Below are 18,715 nucleotides of genomic sequence, written 5' to 3'. Positions count from 1 at the left end.
CTAGCTAAAAGGTTTTATGTCGTGCGGTAGGTATTATATTTGGACATAACTTCATATCAGTCGTGTGAAGGTTTTATGAGTATTGTACTGGTCCATAGAACTTAGTCTTGGAATTGTAGTTATGTTTAAGTTCCTATCAGAAACAATTATTCTTAAGTTGACTATAGTTTCTAGAGTAATTTCAACTATTTGTGACACATACCATATGACTATGCCTAAGGTTTTGCCGAAGTTATTGTGCATGTAAGCAAAAAGAACTTGTTTAAGGAAGCATATTCTAGTATCTATGTTTAAGGAAAAGAACTTGGCGACTATAACATTTGCTAATAAACTTTGGCATGCAGCTTCCTTTCACTTCTCCAAGCTAATATTCTGCTTTTGATTTTTTTTTGTTCCCCTCGATTATAACAAAGAAAGAATCTCTCTTTCATTATTTGCACATCCATTTTGCTCGCCTATTAATCGATCTAGTTGTTTCTGCTAATAAATGTTAGGTGAGGAGTTGGCTGAAAAAGAATATACACAGTGATGAAGTCTTCAATATGTTTTTTCACATTATATTTTATATTTTGACACAAATATTTTATAATTTCAGGTCACACACTCTGATGTTTAATAATTTAGATGGTGAAAGATTTAAATATGATGAAAAGTTGCGGAAATTATTTGAAGACTATCATTCGTTAGGATTAATTATATAATAGCATTAGTTATTCAGTTCAAACAATATAAGTTTATTCTTTAAGTTAATGTGACATTGATTTTTTTTATTAGCACTTCCTTTTGTTTGTTAAGATTTAGTAAGATATATTATATTTTTGAATTAATATTAATACATTTTGTTGTTTGGAACATATTCTGGACGAATGTAGTAACTATTATTAATGGTGCCTAAATTATTTCCATTACAGCTTGTGACTTTTAGTGCTAAAAATAATTGTTGTTAAAGATAGACTTTTAGCGACAATTTAGTTGAATATATCAGCCATTGAAATGGACGTTAAAAGGGCAAACTAAGATATTTTCAGAAGGGATACTATTGCAATTCTAATTGCCACAAAATAATTGCCGTTAATGATACGAACTTTTAGCGGCAATTATTTTAAATTTAGTAGCTATATAAAAGGACGCTAAATGAGCATAATTAGCCGTTTTTATATTGGGTTTAGCAGCCATCATAATTGCCGCAAATAATTACCGTTAAAGTTAATTGTTTTTAGCTGAAACAAATCATATATTTTACCATCTTTTATCAGAAAGGCCACTAAAGGATTTGCCGACCCCAACATCAACGGCTAAATGCCAATTGTTGGTAAAAGATATAGCGACTAAAGGCCCTTTTTTGTTGTAGTGGCTCCGAAGACGATCCCCAAAAAATTCCGCATGCCTGAGATTCCTAAGTACAATGGAACGACTGACCCAAACGAGCACGTCACTTCATACACATGCGCCATCAAAGGAAACGACTTGGAGGATGATGAGATCGAGTCTGTCTTACTGAAAAAAAGTGGAGAAACCTTGTCAAAGGGAGCCATGATATGGTATCGCAACTTACCCCCTAATTCTATTGACTCATTTGCTATGCTTGCAGACTCTTTTGTGAAAGCACACGTTGGGGCTATCAAGGCCGAAACCAGAAAATCAGACCTCTTCAAAGTGAGGTAAAAGGATAATGAAATGCTCAGAGAATTTATATATCGATTTCAAATGGAACGGATGGACATGTCACCGGTCGCTGATGATTGGGCTGTTCGAGCTTTTACTCAGGAACTTAATATTCGAAGCTCGGTGGCTTCACAGCAGCTCAAGTAGAACTTGATAGAATATCCGGCTGTTACATGGGCCGACGTGCATAACCGGTATCAGTCAAAAATCAGAGTCGAAGATGATCAACTCGGGGGCCCTTCGGGGTTTGTTTATCTAGTCAAAACCTTCGACAGAATCAAGAGAGAGATCGATCATGAACCGAGGCCAAATAGGGATAGGTATCAACCATATAACAGAGATCAGAGAAGCAGCGGGTCCGGGCAAAACCCCATGGGAAACAAAAGGAGGAACGACCGAGGTCAAAGTAGTCGGGGACTTATGACCAAAAATGGCCTCGACAGGTCTAAAGACGCACCAAGGCTATCAGAATACAACTTTAATGTCGATGTTGCCGCCATTGTATCGGCTATCGGGCGCATCAAAGATACCAAATGGCCTCGACCCCTACAGTCTGATCCAACCCAAAGGGATCCTAATCAGATGTGTAAATATCACGACACTCATGGTCATAGAACGGAGGATTGTCGACAGCTGAGAGAGGAAGTAGCTCGTCTATTCAACAATGGGCACCTTCGGGAGTTCTTAAGCGACCGAGCCAAGAATCATTTTAGAAACAGGGATTCTAACAAACATGCAGAACAAGAAGAACCTCAACACGTCATTAACATGATCATCAAAGGAGTTGATATCCCACATGGGCCGATATTGAAATGCACCAAAGTATCCATCACTAGGGAGAAACAAATTCGGGACTACATACCAGAAGGAACTTTATCTTTCAACGATGAAGATGCGAAAGGAATCGTGCAACCCCACAGTGATGCACTGGTAATATCTGTACTCGTAAATAAAATTCGGGTTAAACGTGTGTTAATTGATTCAGGTAGCTCGGCCAACATCATTCGATCGAGGGTCGTGGAACAACTCGGTTTGCAAGACCAAGTCGTGCCTGCAGTTCAATTTCTAAAAAGATTCAGCATGGCTTGCGAGACCACTAAAGGCAAAATAACATTACCAGTAAACACTGTCAGGACCATCCAGGAGACCAAATTTTATGTGATCAAAGGGGATATGAGATACAATGCTCTATTGGGAAGGCCATGGATCCACAATACGAGGGCGGTGCCTTCGACGCTGCACCAAGAATTGAAATTCCCAACACTTGACGGAGTTAAAACAGTCTACGGGGAATAACCGGCTACAAAAGAAATACTCGCAGTTGAAGAGGCGACACAGACATCTACAATTTCAAATCGAAGGGCCCAAACCAGGTGGTCAAAAATAGAGAAAAATAGCAATCATTGATACCATCTTCGGCAGATTCGGACAAACAAGGGGAAGTCGAGGATGATGATTATGGGATTCTCAGATCTTTTATAGCCCCCGATGATTTCGACGCCACTAAATCGACGGTCGAGGAACTAGAACAAATCATATTATGAGAAAACTTGCCGGATCGAAAGGTATACCTGGGCACGAGGCTAAGCTCCGAGCTCAGGGAAAAGCTCATTCAATTTCTTATAACTAACGAAGACTGTTTCGCTTGGTCCCACCTCGATATGACAGGTATCCCACCGGAGATAACCACTCACAAGCTGAGCCTGGACCCGAAGTTTCATCCGGTTAAACAAAAGAGGAGACCCCAGTCCGAGATCAAGCATGATTTCATCAAGGATGAGGTATCTAAACTTCTTAAAATAGGGTATATTCAGGAGGTCAAATACCCAGATTGGTTAGCAAAAGTAGTGGTAGTCCCTAAAAAAGGGAATAAATTAAGAATGTGTGTAAACTATAAAAATTTGAATAAAGTATGCCCTAAAGACTATTTTTCTTTGCCCAACATCGACCGTATGATCGATGTCACGGCCGGCCACGAGACCCTTAGTTTTTTCGACACCTATTTCGGGTACAACCAAATACGGATGGACTCGGGTGATCAGGAAAAAACTTCCTTCATCACTAAGTATGGCACGTACTATTATAACGTAATGTCGTTTGGATTAAAAAGTGTTGGTGCCACATACCAACGCTTAGTAAATCGGATGTTCGAGAAACAAATAGGAAAATTAATGGAGGTTTACATTGATGATATATTAGTTAAGTCCCTGCGAGTAAAGGACCATTTAAGACATTTACAGGAAACATTCAGTATACTGAAGCAGTACAACATGAAGCTGAACCCCGGAAAATGTGCGTTTGGAGTAGGGTCGGGTAAGTTCCTCAGATTTATGGTATCCAATCGGGGAATCGAGTTCAATCATGATAAGATCAAATCCATCGAAGATATCACAGTTGTGGACAACGTAAAGGCCGTGCAAAGGTTAACCGGGCGAATAGCCGCCCTGGAGCAATTTATTTCGAGGTCATCCGACAAAAGCCACCGATTCTTACCACTGTTGAAGAATAAGAACGACTTTTCGTGGACCTTGGAATGCCAACAAGATTTGGAGGAACTCAAAAGGTATTTATCGAGCCCGCCCCTACTTCACACACCGAAGGCAGACGAACAACTGTACTTGTACTTGGCGGTCTCGGAGATAGCGGTAAGTGGAGTCATAGTTCGAGAAGAGCAAGGTACGTAATTTCCAATTTACTATGTTAGTAGAACCTTAGGTGAGGCCGAAACTAGGTACCCTCACCTGGAAAAACTGGCGCCCACTTTGTTAAGTGCCTCTAGGAAGCTAAAACTGTACTTCCAATATCATCCCATATGTGTCGTAACTACTTACCCATTGAGGAACGTTATGCATAATCCTGAACTCTCGGGCCAACTGGCCAAATGGGCCATAGAAATAAGTGGATATGATATTGAGTATCGACCTCGGACCACGATTAAGTCTCATATTTTGGCAGACTTTGTGGCCGACTTTACACCGACCCTAATACCCGAGGTCGAAAGAGAGTTGTTGATTAACTCAGGAACTTCCTTGGAAATCTGGAACCTCTTCACGGACGGTGCCTCAAACGCAAAAGGGTCCGGACTTGGCATCGTATTAAAGCCACCAACAGGTAATATAATTAGACAATCTATTAAGACTATGAAATTGACTAACAACGAGGCCGAATATGAGGCCATGATTACAGGCCTTGAACTAGCCAAGAGCTTGGGGGTAGAAGTGATCGAAGCCAAGTGCGACTCCCTCCTTGTGGTAAACCAAGTCAATGGAACATTCGAGGTCAGAGAGGAATGAATGCAAAGATACTTGGACAAATTACAGGTGACATTACATCGGTTCAAAGAATGGACTTTGCAACATGTACCTCGGGATCAAAACAGCGAGGCCGATGCCCTCGCTAACTTGGGGTCATCGGTCGAAGACGACAAGTTAAACTTGGGAGAAGTCGTACAACTTATAAAATCAGTAGTGGAAGAAGGCCACGCCGAGATTAACTCGACGAGCCTAACTTAGGACTGGAGGAATAAGTACGTAGAATATCTCAGATCCGGTAAACTTCCATCGGATCCAAAAGAGTCAAGGGCCCTACGTACAAAGGCGGCCCGATTTAGCTTGTCCGAAGATGGAACCTTGTTCAGAAAAACATTTGATGACCCACTTGCAATATGTCTAGGGCCGGGCGATACCGAGTATGTTTTGAGGGAAATCCACGAAGGTACCTGTGGAAATCATTCAGGTGCTGAATCGCTAGTTCGAAAAATAATCAGAGCCGATTATTATTAGATCTAAATGGAAAAAGATGCAAAGGAGTTCATTCGAAAATGTGATGAATGCCAAAGACACGCTCCGATAATCCATCAACTCGGGGAGCTTCTCCATTCGGTTTTATCATCAAGGCCGTTCATAAAGTAGGGAATGGACATTGTTGGCCCTCTTCCATGGGCACGCGGTAAGGCTCAATTTATATTATTTATGACTGACTATATTTCTAAGTGGGTTGAAGCACTGGCATACGAGAAGGTTAGGGAGAAGGAAGTCATCGACTTCATTTGGGACCACATCATATGTTGGTTCGGAATGCCATCCGAAATCGTATGTGACAATGGGAAACAATTTATCGGCAGCAAAGTGACCAAGCTTCTCGAGGATCATAAGATCAAACGGATCCTGTCAATACCTTATCACCCTAGTGGGAACGGACAAGCCGAATCGACCAACAAAATCATACTCCAAAACCTCAAAAAGAGGTTAACCGATGCCAATGGAAAGTAGAAGGAAATCCTACCCGAAGTCCTATGGGCATACCGTATGACCTCAAAGTCCAGTATCGGGGCCACCCTGTTCTCATTGGTTTACGGCGCCGAAGCTCTAATACCGGTCGAAGTCGGAGAGACAAGTATTAGATTCCGATATGCAATAAAGGAATCAAATGACGAGGCAATGAATACGAGCTTGGAACTGTTGGATGAAATGCGCGAAGCCGCCCTTGTCCGGTTGGCCACCTAAAAGCAACGAATCGAGAGATACTATAACAGAAGGGCCAACCTTCGATACTTCAACGATGGGGACTTAGTGCTAAGAAAGGTCACACTGAACACCCGAAACCCGAGCGAGGTAAAGTTGGGGTCGAACTGGGAAGGACCGTATCATATTGTCGAAATCACCGGAAAAGGATCCTACAAGCTCGGAACGATGAAGGGTGAACAACTACCCAGCAATTAGAATATAACTCACCTAAAACAATATTACTGGTATGGTACGACCCCATTCATTTTCTTTTATTTATATTTCGGACTAACACTTGCAGGTGACCGACAAGGAGAAGTACAAAGTTTTAGGTCTGAAAGCACGCGTTGCACTCTTTTTCCCTTGAACCGGTTTTGTCCCAAATAGGATTTTTGGCAAGGTTTTAAACGAGGCAACAGTGGATCGTGCTAGCTTAGAAACAAAGACCGATCACGAATCAGTGTCGTAGATCACATTAAAAGTATCAAAAACTTCTATCTATGATCAACTTCGAATACTGGGGGGCATTACCCTCATATATCGACTTTAGCAAGGAAATTACTTCGTAATGGAAGGTTCTCGATAGGTACGATTTATTGTAAGGGCCAAACGGTCAAACGAACCGTGCCCACATAGATTGCTCGAGCCCTAGCATAAAGCATGCACACATGTATGACTGTTTTACACAAGAATAAAGAGAAGTTTCTTCCTTGCAATCATTTTGTCTTTTAAAAATTTCTTATTTATATTTCTTAACGAATTCCCTGCTTCCAATCCCCTAAAGGTAACGAGCCCAAGGGCCGCTTTAACCTGAGATCGAACAATCACTCTCTCACTCGAGGATTGCCGTCCGAAAACAAACTCGAACGGTCCAAGCTATTAGACCTCGAGAGCATAAGACCTATTAGGCAACCCCCAAATTTTAAAGGCCACGGCCATCCCCATTCGGGGATTGTTATCTTAGGAAAGCCCAGATAACTCGGGAAAGCAAGCCCACTGGGCGACACCCGAACTAAAAGGCTACGACCATATTAATAAGGCTCTGAGACATCCGAGACCCGTAATAAAAACAAGGCCTTCGAAAAGAAAATTTTCATAACCTGTTCTAAAGGCTACCCTCGGCGAACTATAATCTCAACTACTTACTTTGGGAGGAAGTTTCCGGTAACACCGAACCCCCAAAATGCCTTAAAACAGAATAATGTAAAGGCAAGGTTTATTTGAATCTTCGAACATAACCTAATTATTTCGTGCTAAGGCATTTCGGTCTTTGTGAATATAAATAATAAAGCAAAGGGAAAAATTCGAAAGCCGTGAAAGGGAAAGAAAGACTTATATATTTATACAAAATTCTTTTTACAAGGGCCAAACAGCCCGATAAAATTTTTTACAAAGGCCGAACGGCCTCAACAAAAATGCACAAAACAAAAAACAAAAATATCTAAAGACCTAAGTGGCCTGGTCCTCATCGGGGGCAGCGGCTTCACCCTCGGGATCTTCCCCGCTTTCGGACTCGCTTAAACCCTTGGAGTCATTATCATCCTCGGCATAAGGCAACCTTTTAGCCTCAACTTTGAGCTCCTTGGCGTTCCCGATCTCAGCTAATAGGTCGAAACCCCAAGCATGGATTTCCTCGAGGGCCTCCCTTCGAGATTGCCATTTAGCATGCTCAGTGATGTCTTTTTATTAAACCAAAGCAGCCTCAACATCGGCCTTATAAATGGCCACCATCTCATCGACATTGGCCTTAACTACTTTGGCCTCCGACTTGGCCGCTTCGAGATCCGTGGCCAGATGTTCTCTATCAGAGATAGCTGAATTCAACTGGGATTGGAGTTACTTGATCTTCTTGGCCTGCACCAAGGTCATCACCTTTATACCTCGGAGCTGGATTTCAGCCGAAGCCAGTTGGGCCCGAGTGGTCTCCTTTTTGAGGCCAGACGGTCCATGTTCTTTCTCCATTCTTCGGCCTGAGCCTTTACCGCATCTACCTCTTCTCGAAGCTGTCCGATCTCATTGATCTTCTGCTGGACCTGCGGGTTCGGACCGTTAGTCACCGTGACCGATTCGTCGTCACTAACTTCAAATATTCTTCTTACCTGCTCAGCCAGGTCTGAATGCTCTTTCCGAACCACCTCTAACTCAGCCCGGAGGCCCTTAGCCTCGCCTTCTCTTTGCTCACTGAGAAGTTTGTAAGTATATCTTTTCTCAGTGAGCCCTCGGATCTCGGCCTCGTACTGGTTTAGTTCTTCCCGGTATCGGATTTTATGGTGGAGTACTGAAGCCTACAAACACAGAAGGAGGAGTTACGATCATTCACAAAATAATCTAAGTACACCCTAGAAGTTTTTAGGAGGTATCTGAGGTTACCCGATTTAATGCATGTTGGGCTTCGTTGAATAAACAAGGCACTTCCACCTCATTTATCTTGGCTTGATCCTCTTCGGTCACAAGCATCGAAGGTAACTGGCCACCCCCATAGGGGCAGAAAGAACCCGGGCATCCTCCGGAATGGACATAACAATTGATCTCTTCCGGTCAGGATTCAAACTCGGGGCTGGGAATCGGTTGACTAGTTTCAGGCTCGAGGCAGGTCCACTTGTCCCCGATGATGGACTCTTCTTCGGCACTGGTATATCACCCAACCCGATGATGTCCTCCGTAGCGGTAGAGTCTACACCATCAAAGAAGTTTTAAAAAGAGTCTACCGCCCCTTTTGGCTCTTCGTTGGGTCGTTCTTTCAGCGCCTAAGCATTAGCGATCATAAACTCAGTAAATAATGGCGAACCGTAGAGGTCTATCACTCCGGGTATACCCTTCGGAACACTATTCACTGTTCGGGAAGAACTGGCTATGATCTCGTTATCGGCCTCCCTATCTCGAGGCAAAGCAGCCTCGCCTCGTTCTGGGTCAGAAGCTTCGGCTAAAACTCCCTCATCGACCTCCCTGAGTCGAGGAAATTCAGTTTCAGCTCTCACCGGTTCGGGGGCTCCTCGTACCTCAAGCCCTAATCGCACACGGGCCACCAGTTCAGAGTTTTCTTCTTTTTCTTCTTCTTCTGACTCATACCTGAGCCGGTGGAGTGAGTCCGAAGAGGGAACCCGAGCACTGGTGCAACCCTTAGTTTTACGCACCAGACTTCTTTTTTGTTTTCTTTTTTTTTCCGAGCTCGGAGAACTCGGGGCCCTCTTCCTTTTCTTCTCATCACCCTGCCTCGAAGCAGGGGACTCGAGAGGCACATCCTCGTCACCGGATGGAGGCCTCATAGAAACATCCTTGGGAAGACCTGCAAAAGAAAACGGAAATAATAAGAACTCAACTGCACGAGGAAAAAATCAAATATTATTAAATCGGAAAAGGAAAATTACCATGGGAACGGGCCTCTCACCGGCCCTTCGATAGTTCGCACCACGCGCGCTCGGAATAGGGTTTCTGTGACACGAGGTCCTCGACCCACTTTTTGAGTCGAGGAACTGCATTCGGCATTTGAGCAACAGCTTCACCACAAAACGTCGATAAGAAGGGAGGAAAAAGAAAAAACAATAAACGAAGTCTTTAAGGCAAAGTTATACTTACGTTTCATGTTCCATTTATCGAGAAATGGCATGTCCTCGGCCGGGATTAAATCTGAGGTCTTCACCCGAACAAATCGGCCCAACCAGACTCGGTCTTGATCCTCGTCTATACTCGAGAATGGGGCCTTACTGGCCCAGCGGGCAAGCTTTATTAATTCCCCTGGATAGAGTCGGGGACTGTACAGGCGCATGAGATGATCGAGGGTGAAGGGACACCCCTCGATTTTGTTTACAAAGAAGCGGAGGAGAATTACTATCCTCTAGAAAGAGGGATGGATTTGACCAAGGGTCACTTCGTACCTCTTACAGAAGGCGATGATGACAGGGTCCAAGGGGCCCAACGTGAAGGGATAAGTGTAAACACTTAAAAAACCTTCCACGTGGGTAGTAATCACTTCCTCACGCGTGGGCACCACCACGTGTTTATCGACCCAGTTGCAATCCTCTTTGACCTTGGGAAGGAGACCGTTGGTGATCGAGCATATATATCTCGAGACCGGCTCGCATCGACCCGGTACCGAGGAAGTATTTTCAACCTTGAAGTCAGCACCAGTCGAGTACCTACTAGGAACAAACACTTCAGGGTGAGGTTCCGCCGTTGTTTCCTTGCCGCCGGCCGTGATGAAGAGGCAGTTTCTTTTTGTGAAACTGTCTTAGAAGTTTTTGCCATTTTTTCTAAATAGAGATGAAGAAGAGGAAGTTAAAAGGTTACGCTAATGTTTTGGAATGAAGACAAATGAAGATTCTAGCAAAAACCTCAAGAAATCTGGTACAAGTATTAGAGAATGCGAAGATTTTTTAAAGAACAAAAGTAGAAGAGGTTTAAACGTAAAGTTTGAATGAATGAAGGATGAAGTATATATAGTATGCAAACGACGGTTCAAAGTCTATAGCGGCCGACTAGCGACTGAAGAACATTTAATGTCATTAAGATGTGACTAACGAGGCGTTTGGTCTATTTTTATCGTTTTTGAAGCGAAGTATTGAGATCAAGATCAGGGGCTCATATAGTTTCTCGTTGTTTACACTCTGAAAAACGAGAAGACTATCTGTATACGGTATAAACCGAGCTCGCCTATTGCATGACAGACCGAGGGTGAAACATAATGGGTTGAGTATCAACCCCGGATTCCGTCGAACCTAGGTACGAGGTTAGAACATGCGCCTTCAAATATTATCGAGTCCGTGACCCCGGAACTGACTCCAACTCCGAATTAGCTCGAGATAACATCATCGAACCAAAATAACGGAAGGCCGAAATATCCGTAATCGGTTGCGCATCACGGCGGAAATCTCGGCACGTATCAATGAAACCGCTTAATTAGCAAATCATGAGATTGTTTTACTTTATATAGAGTTGCACCTAAAATAAGACTCCCCAACTATATAAAGAGGGTCTGATTATTTGTAAATCACATGGTAACACGCATCCTAAAAGCATTATAATATCATTTTCTTTCTGCAAGCTACTGTTCTTATGTATTTGACATTATTTGGATCGTATTCAGTTCGAGTAAGGTCTATTTCTCAAGGTTATAACTGTTCAAATCGCATGATTTGAATTTACTTTATTATTGTTTGCTTTACTTATAGTTCAATTTATCGCTTTGTGTTAAATTAATTCATGTATCCTTAAAACCACTTATGAATTTAATTGTTATTCAATTTTGAGGGTAAAGACATATAGCGTGATCTTTTAACAAGTAACTCGGGGGCAAAGTTGGTAGTAGCTAGTATTGAAGATGCTGATCTAACTCTAGACCACAACTGATTTTATAGAGAAATGAGTGAGATTACCGGTGAAGATTGGAGTTGTTTCTATTTCTTTTTTGCCTTTATAATTAGTTTTTTCTTGTAGTCTTTGCTGCTGCTAGTGCTAGTGCTAGTTCGTGATTTTGGAGTATAAGAGAACGATTACTCCAAAAATAACGACAGCCAATTTCTATTTTAGTGAAGTTGAGAAACTTGAACAACCAACCACACCCTCTTTATAAATCTGAAGTTTTAAACCATGATTCAGATGGTGGTAAAAGCATAAGCATAAAAGTAAAACCAAAACGCCGTTGCCGGGGATCGAACCCGGGTCACCCGGTGACAGGCGGGAATACTCACCACTATACTACAACGACTTTGTTGCATGTTTGAAGGCACATTTACATCAATATTCATTTCTGTATAGCTGTTGTTTCTAGTTCTTTGTTTTCATAAAATAAGTAAACAAGTAATAAGATTCAGAAATAAAAGAAGTAACTATGCGAAGAAATTAAGGGGCCGGATTCAACATATATACATGAAAAAAAGTTAACCTTATATAATAATGTAATTTTCAACGAAGGGGGTTCGGATAAATCAACTAGTGTACTCCAACCTCTGCTAGCCGGAAACGACACGAATTGATCAAGAAGATCTTATGATGTGTATACATGTTAAATTTCTTTTATACTAATATACATAATTCAAGCCTATAAAAGTAATTAGTTTGTTGGACCTATAGAATTCACCCTAAATTGTCTTTGGTTATCCATTTTTTAAGTGGATAATATGGTTCTTTATTCATATTTGATTCATTTTTAAATAGTTCATTATTCGACCCATTTTTTAATGGATAATATGAGTGGATAACTGTTTTCTTTTTTAACCATTTTGCCACCACTACTCATGCGTGTCAGAAACATCGACGTGAACATTACATTCCAAACACTTGTATATTATATGCAAACATCAAAATTTAGGGTAAAAATGTAAGCGTAAGAATCAACATATTGTTGTATCAGTAGTGCATGAACTAGTTACTAGTGCTAATGTAATTTCACTAGACAAATTTTAATTATATAATCATTCCATGCAATGCACACAATACCAGTGCCAGAAATAATGGCCTAAAAATTCAAAAAGGCCACACTTGAGATTTCTACCTATATTTCTCTTATGTTTAGAAAATCAGATTCAAAATTTTATACATGTATAAAAAATATTATTTTTATCTTATTTACATAGTATTCGGAAACAACCTCTCTACTCCTCGAGGTAGGGATAAGGTGTGCGTATTCACTACCCTTCCCAGACCCCACTTGTGGGATTACACTGAATTGTTGTTGTTGTTATTTACATAGTATATCTTTCCAACGAATTGAATCCCATTCATGGTAGGGGCGTATCTAGTCTTATGGTACCGGGTTTATCTAAATCCGGTACTTTTGATGAGGAGCATAATTTATGTGTAAAAATTTATTAATATTGCAATAAATAGTAATTATGAACCCATAACTTTAAAAATATAATGGGTTCAATGCTAAAAAACTCATATATTGAATCCATTAAATTTAAATCTTGAATCCGCCTTTAATTTATTGCATGGCATGCATGTCCAACTAGTTTGTTTACAAATTACAACTTGATTGCAGTCTCAAAAAACGTGGCTTAATCAGCTAAGGATTTCCTAGTCGAACTAGAGGAACCTGCATTAATTGATGTGATTATAACAAAGATGTCTGGCCCGTTAATTATCAATTTCTATAATCTCTAAAATCAACCTTAATTTGTGAAGGACGATTAAATTAATTTTAATTTTGAAAGAAAAACATTTTGAACATATATATATATATATATATATATATATATATATATATATATATATATATATATATATATATATATATACACACACACACACTTTATGTGATCTTATTTGGTGTTCAGTTTAAGAAGGAAAATAAGATTTTTGAAATATATGGTGCCAATTTTTGTGGCTATAAAAACTTGTAACCCTTTTTTTTTTTTTACGGTCTCATTTTCAAATCTCTATGTTGTTCGGGGTTTTCCATTTTCATTCAACTTTCCCCCGTGGGAAGTTTAAGGTTAACTTACTTTTAAAGTTATAAAAGAGTCATTTTTATTTTAAAATAGACTAAAAAAATATAGAGTCACATAAATTGAATGGGAGGACTATAATTGAAGAATTTTAACTATGATGGAACTCAATTAAAACTCTATGGCTTTCCTACAACAATAAGCATCACAAGGGTTTTAGGAGGGGTTTTCAGGATTACGGCTTTTAACGGTTGTTTCTTTCCCATGTTTACCCGCCGTCTAATTCCTCCTAAAACCCTCTACACAGTCCCCTTACACCGGCAGTGGTTGGCACAAAATCTCCGTTCATTTCACAATGCACGCCAAGTGTTTGATAAAAGTCTTAAACCAGCTCTTGTTTCCATTCACCAATCCATGCTCAATTGGATACACCAAAACTGTAAAATTGAAGCTCTTAAGCTATTCAAGAATCAGCTCCAAATGGGTATCTCAGAAATCGATGAAGTTGCAATAGCCTTAGCTCTAAAGGGTTGTCGTGAAAATGTAAATCTTGGGTCTCAAATCCACAGCTTGGCCATTACCAGTGGGTTCATTTCATTTACAACAGTCCCAAATTCATTAATGAGCATGTACTGTAAAAATGGGCATTTCAATAAGGCATTGTGTGTGTTTAATGCCCTTGATTTTCCTGATAGAGTTTCTTATAATACCCTGCTTTCGGGTTTTGAAAATGGTAAAGAGGCATTGAGTTTTGCACTTTGGATGCATTCCATTGGGTTTCTGTTTGATGCTGTGAGTTATACTACTGCTCTTAGTCATTGCACGAACGAAGAGGAATTTCGTTTTGGTATCCAATTGCATTCTCCTGTTTTGAAGTTCGGATTGGAGAATGACGTTTTCGTTGGGAATGCACTTGTGACTATGTATTCGAAGTGGGGTAGTAATATGGCCGAAGCTGAAAGAGTGTTTTATGAAATGTTGCATAAAGATTTGGTTTCGTGGAACGCATTGCTCTCAGGCTATGCACAGGAAGGGAGTTACTCGTGCCAAGCCACTTTGGGGTTTAGGGAAATGATGAAGGCAGGAGTGAAACCTGATCATGTGTCGTTCACCAGTGCTGTATCTGCTTGTGGACAGGAAAGATCTTTGGATCTTGCGAAGCAGATACATGGTTTGGTTATTAAGATGGCGTATGGTACTCACATTTCAGTGTGTAATGTTTTGATATCATTGTACTATAAGTGTGATGTCACCGAAGATGCAAATAAGGTTTTCCAAAGTATGACCGAACGTAACGTAGTGTCTTGGACGACAATGCTTTCTATGAATGATGAAAGTGCTGTATCTGTTTTTAATGGGATGCGGAGAGATGGGGTTTACCCTAATCACGTTACTTTTGTTGGATTAATTCATTCTATAACTGTCAAGAGTTCGTTACCAGAGGGCCAAATGATTCACGGATTTTGTTTAAAAATGAACTTCTTCTCCGAACTAAATGTTGCTAATAGCTTCATTAGCATGTATGCTAAGTTTGAATTAATGGAAGACGTGTTTAAAGTTTTTGAAGAGCTCGACCAGAGAGATCTCATATCGTGGAACGCATTGATTTCTGCATATGCTCAAAATGGAATGTCTCGGGAAGCTTTACAAACATTCTTGTCAGCATCAATGGAGTTGCCACCTAATGAATACACGTTTGGCAGTGTCTTGAGCGCAATCGCCTCATCTGAGTGCATTTCTTTAAAGCATGGCCAGCGATGCCATGCTTGTTTGATTAAGCGAGGTTTCAACAGGAATCCAATTGTTTCAGGTGCTCTTCTTGACATGTATGCTAAACGTGGGAGTATCGCTGAATCTCGAGGAGTTTTCTATGAGATAGCTGACAGGAGCCAAGTTTCGTGGACTGCTATTATTTCTGCTCATTCGAGGCATGGAGATTATGAATCGGTAATGGCTTTGTTTAAGGAGATGAAGAACAAAGGCGTGAGTCCAGACTCAATAACTTTTCTTTCTATACTAACAGCATGTGGTCGAAAAGGGATGGTTGATATGGGAGTAGATATTTTCAATTCCATGGTTAGAGATTACTCCATTGAACCATCTTCAGAGCACTATTCTTGTATGGTGGATATGTTTGGTCGGGCGGGGAGGTTAAAGGAGGCTGAAATATTTTTGGCTCAAATTCCAGGAGGACCTGGATTGTCTGTGTTGCAAAGCTTACTTGGTGCATGTAGGATTTATGGAAATGTGGAGATGGCAACAAAAGTAGCCAATACTTTGATTGCATTAGAACCAGAGCAGTCAGGTTCATATGTCTTGATGTCGAATTTGTTTGCAGAGAAGGGGCAATGGGAAAAGGTTGCAAACATCAGAAAAGGAATGAGAGACAAGGGAGTGAGGAAAGAGATAGGATTCAGCTGGGTAGATGTAATAGGTAGTATTGATTGTTCTTTAAATTTGCATGGATTTTCATCGGATGACAAGTCTCACCCCCAGACCGAGGAGATATATAGGATGGCAGAATGGATTGGTTCAGAGCTGAAGTATTTGGAGCACGAAGAAGAAGAGAGCGAGTCTGTGGCATTAGCGTGTATAATATGAGTTCCTTAAAAAACTTGCTGGAACCTATTAAGCTGCTGCAGTTGAGAACCATGCTGATTTTCTTGGTCACATTGTGGTTGATGTTGGTGCTGGTAGTTGCATTTTGTCATTATTTGCAGCTCAGGTGATCTACTTGTAGCAATGCATTTTGTGCTTTTCGGTGAACGATATCAACATCTGCTGATATACTTATCTTTTCTTTTCCCAACTATCTTTCAAACCAAAAAACCCTCTCAGGCCGGTACAAAGCACGTTTATGTCATATAGGCCTCTGAAATGGCTGAATATGCCAGGAAACTTATTGCTGGAAATCCATCACTGAGTAAAAAGTTACTGTAAGTGTTCTTTTTACTTGTTTAAGCTGACCCCAACTAGTATGCGATTGAGGTGTTGTTGATTGATTGATTGATTGTTCTTTTGCCTTATTTGGGTGTCTTTTCCATTGCTATTCTACATATTCATATAGTATCTTGGTTGTCTTCTTATTCTTTTTTGTATGTCTTCTATTCATGATGTTTAGGTAGTCAAAAGAAAGGTTGAAGAGGTAGAATTACCTGAGAAAGCTGATATTTTGATCTCTGAGCCAATGTGTAAGCTTATCTAGTTAGTCTTGTTCTTAATATTTGATAGATCGATCATGTTAACTTCCTAGATAGAGCATTGTGTTGGTATACTTTGGTCATGCTGCGAGCTTGTTAAAGTTACTCTCTTGGAGTGACGACTAAAGTTCTTTATGAAACTTATCTACAGCTATGTGAGTGATACAGTGCTCATACCTTACAGGTACTTGATTAGTTAATGAAAGAATGCTGGAGTCTTATGGGGGCTTTGGTCCAGTTTTAAGAGCATAGCACGTACATGTGTGGGTTAGGCGCACGTCACAGGTTCGAACCCTTCTGCATACAAAAGTCTGGTATTTAAGTGGAGTAGTATAGAAGGGTGGGCTCATTATTGGCCGAGTTCTGAACCGTGCACCATTGACCCGCAAGGATTTCTCAAGAATTCTGGAGTCTTGTATGATTGCAAGACCAATTTTTTTGTTCAAAATCTTTAATTTGATTGTATACGGCTTGTATACAGGGTTTTCCATCAGTAATAAAAATTGTTTACCTTATAAATTTGTCTTCCTACACTAATCAATATGGATCCCAAGGGCACTTACAGAGGTCTGTATGGTTGGCGGCTAGAGGAGCGATTTTGACTGCCAAAAATTTGAGTAAGAGGAGGATCTCCTATGTTAGTTGGTGTTTCACGTGCACGAATTTGAGAGGATGTGGGTCACCTTCTATTGTGAGATGAATCCTGATTATGGTGGGAGATTTTGAGATGGTTTGGGTTAGTGTGGACCTTGCCGAGCATAATGAAGGATGCTCAATTCAGCTAGGCATTTAGAAGGCGGAAGAGAAGACATAGAGTGCAGGATATTGCTCCATTGGCTTTTAATGTGAGCTGTACGGAATGAAAGAGAAATAAGAGAGCGTTTGAGGCAAGTGAGCTTGATTTTGTGCATTTGAAGAACATTTCTTATCTTTAATATCTCTTTGGTACACCCATAAGGTTCCTATTTAAACTGAAGAACCATTCATTTTTGTAGGTTCTCTACATTTTGGTATACTTCTATAGGGGAGTTTATCCCCCATTATTAATGAATTTCTTCCTTGTTCAAGAAAAATTCTCATTATTCAGCATTTGCTAATGTTTTGTTTCCTTAGTGTAGAATATAATGTCCTGAATTTCTGCAGACAGCTCAAGTCTTTTTTGCCAAAAAAGACTTCATTTTAAGATGCATTCAATAGAATCATGAAAGGATTTTTTGATCGGCATGAAAGATTCTTTTTTTTTTTTTCTTCTCCTCCTTTTTGTAATACAAGAGTTCTCTTTTCGATTTCAAGCGGAGAATAAAATTGCAATCTTTAGAAATAAGTGATTTTTCGCATCTGTCTAAGCTTTGATAGCAGAATTATCTAGTACCCGTACTAGTGCTATAACAGATATCCGATGGAATGGTCGAGGTGCGTGCAATTTGGTCCAAACACTACCGTCACTAAAAATTTCTCCAGTTTCGTCTATACCTGCTACCTTCTACGAGTAAAAGTACCGAGTAATTTTGCCCATAAAGACTTGGGCGTATGGAAAGAAATCACAAACATTTTTTTAGCGCACTTGGGCACATCCTTTCAGAATTTAAAAGAAAAACAATAATAAAAGGGAAAACGAAGTGAACGAACTTCATTCAAAGGAGAAACCAACTAGGAATATCATTACTTGGCTTTAGTTTGCGTACCTTAATTCTCATTTTCACTTTGTTAGTGACACAATCAAGGGGTCATTATCACTGGGATTAGAGAATGTAAGGGATGAGACAATTTCTCTCCGTTGTTTTAATTATGTTAAATTTATCAAAGGAAATGATCCTTCATTACTAGATGTATATTACTTTATTCTCAATGTATGTAATTGGTGTAATCCATCAAATTAACTTTTTAAAATTTGATTTTGGGGGAATAAACGTAAACAAACCAATTCAATCTCTTTTAACTTTTTACATTCCCAAGTTTG

At 40.3% G+C, this 18,715-nt stretch overlaps 1 protein-coding gene across 3 annotated transcripts; it reads left to right on the top strand.

Moving 5' to 3' along the window:
• The first annotated feature begins 13,557 nt into the window (after positions 1–13,557).
• Positions 13,558–17,728, top strand: LOC107777494 (pentatricopeptide repeat-containing protein At4g32430, mitochondrial-like). Of its 3 annotated transcripts, none has more exons than XM_075231365.1 (4): positions 13,558–16,280; positions 16,394–16,491; positions 16,681–16,746; positions 16,940–17,728. In XM_075231365.1, the coding sequence occupies exon 1, from the start codon at positions 13,820–13,822 to the stop codon at positions 16,154–16,156; it is 2,337 nt and encodes a 778-aa protein (XP_075087466.1). In that variant the 5' UTR covers positions 13,558–13,819; the 3' UTR covers positions 16,157–16,280; positions 16,394–16,491; positions 16,681–16,746; positions 16,940–17,728. The 3 variants fall into 3 exon arrangements, with proteins under 3 accessions (XP_075087466.1, XP_016453014.2, XP_016453015.2); XM_016597528.2 differs by having other exon boundaries at positions 16,677–16,746; XM_016597529.2 differs by lacking the exon at positions 16,681–16,746.
• The last annotated feature ends 987 nt before the right edge of the window (positions 17,729–18,715 follow it).

This window comes from Nicotiana tabacum, chromosome 15, assembly GCF_000715075.1.
Source record: "Nicotiana tabacum cultivar K326 chromosome 15, ASM71507v2, whole genome shotgun sequence".
Lineage (NCBI taxonomy): Eukaryota > Viridiplantae > Streptophyta > Magnoliopsida > Solanales > Solanaceae > Nicotiana > Nicotiana tabacum.
Note: the sequence above shows the minus strand (reverse complement) of the source record. Positions and strands in the feature narration are given on the sequence as shown.